Source organism: Glycine max, chromosome 19 (assembly GCF_000004515.6).
Source record: "Glycine max cultivar Williams 82 chromosome 19, Glycine_max_v4.0, whole genome shotgun sequence".
Taxonomy (NCBI): domain Eukaryota; kingdom Viridiplantae; phylum Streptophyta; class Magnoliopsida; order Fabales; family Fabaceae; genus Glycine; species Glycine max.
The window spans coordinates 34,536,087-34,537,850 of record NC_038255.2 but is presented as its reverse complement, the minus strand read 5'-3'; the positions used below and the strand labels follow the sequence as shown (position 1 = coordinate 34,537,850).

The window sequence follows — 1,764 nt, the reverse complement described above, 5'->3', positions numbered from 1 at the left end:
AGTGATGAGAGTGTGACCAACTTTTCCATATTATTATATTCTAGTAAAACACTTTCATTATTATTTAACAACGGCAAATGTGCAAAATTATTGTTAAAAAATTAAGAGGATTTTTTTTAAAATTTAAATGTGTAAAATAATGTTATTTATAATTATTTTTTATACTTTCTCATGATTTATATAATAAATATATATTTTTAATTTCTTATAACATATCAAAATAACACCAGTTAGCAACCTTTAACAAATCCTAAACCAGCAATATCAACATGATCCACGGAGGCAGTGTCCAGTATTTTGTTCAGTTATTTATTACCTCTATAAATACCACCCCTCCACCCCCTCATTCCCCACACAAACAAACCAAGCCAAACCCACTACATTCTCACTCTCATTTTCATACATTTTGCGTGTCATTCTTTCATCACATAAAATTCTTCTGAGAATGCATTACCAAGCAGCGGCGGCGGCGTGGTGGGGGAGCTACGTGGCGGCCCCTCGGAACGCGGCGGCGGCGGTAGTGGGGGACCCGCTGGAGCGCATAGAGAGGCTGGCGTCGGAGAGCGCGGTGGTGATATTCAGCGTGAGCACGTGCTGCATGTGCCACGCCATCAAGAGGCTCTTCTGCGGCATGGGTGTGAACCCAACCGTGCACGAGCTGGACGAGGATCCAAGAGGCAAGGACCTCGAACGCGCCCTCATGCGGCTCCTTGGAACCCCCTCGGTGGTCCCTGTCGTCTTCATCGGTGGCAAGCTTGTCGGAACCATGGACCGGGTCATGGCATGCCACATCAACGGCACCCTTGTTCCTCTCCTCAAAGAAGCCGGTGCTCTCTGGCTCTGAAAAGTAGACCCACCCAACTAACGCTATCTAAGTATAAATAAACAAAAAAAATATATATGAGAGAGGAAAAAAAAAGGTTTTATTAAACAGTGTTTATTATTATTATTATTATCAGAGGAAAGGGATGAAGTGGTCCTTTTGTGAGTCTCTTCTTCTTTCATTCCATTTTGGATACACTACTACTACTACTACTTGCAGCAGCAGCAGCAGCAGCTTCTTACTGACTTGTTAATCAATCTTCTTTCTTTAATTTCTTTCTTTCGAGTTTCATGCTCTTTTTATTATTATTATTCTTTTTGGTTTTTCTGGGTGATACTTATTTGGGTTTGTTATGGTTTGCTTGTTTTTGTAAAGATAGAAGGCGAAATGCAAAAAAAAAAAAAAAAGTTAATTTTATTTTACTGTTTTCTCTTTATTTATTTGTTCTTTCGGATTGTTTGGTTTTGGAGAAAACGGCACAAGGTTTGGATTTTTTTACTGTGTTGTTGGATATGGACGCATGAAAAGGGTAATCTTTTTGTTGAGGAGAGAACAGTAGCGGCGAGAAACGGCGTCGTGTCTGGACGAAGTTGTTGTCGCTTTCGTTGTCTTTGTTTTGCTGTGTTGTGTTTCATTTTCTTTGGGCTTGGAGTGAAGTGATGTCAATTCACCTTTCGTTTTGACCGTTTTTCGTGGAAAATGGGAATCAAGGACTGTCGTTATTATGGAGGAATTTTTTAATATTTTGGAAAGATGCATATTTTTTTTCTCATAAAAATATTCAGTTTATTTATAATTCTTTTATCATGTTATTGATATATTTATAAACTTTAATCAATCTTCGTTGAAAAATTTAATTAGTTATATTAGTAAAAAAAAAATTAATCATATTTTTCATTCATAAATTTTTAATCTGGAACTTTAACTAAGAGGATTAAGTT

The 1,764-nt window shown here is 37.4% G+C and overlaps 1 protein-coding gene across 1 annotated transcript; it reads left to right on the top strand.

Moving 5' to 3' along the window:
• The first annotated feature begins 251 nt into the window (after positions 1 to 251).
• Positions 252 to 1,504, top strand: LOC100818026 (glutaredoxin-C1). Its single transcript, XM_003553230.5, has one exon. The coding sequence runs from the start codon at positions 446 to 448 to the stop codon at positions 842 to 844; it is 399 nt and encodes a 132-aa protein (XP_003553278.1). The 5' UTR covers positions 252 to 445; the 3' UTR covers positions 845 to 1,504.
• The last annotated feature ends 260 nt before the right edge of the window (positions 1,505 to 1,764 follow it).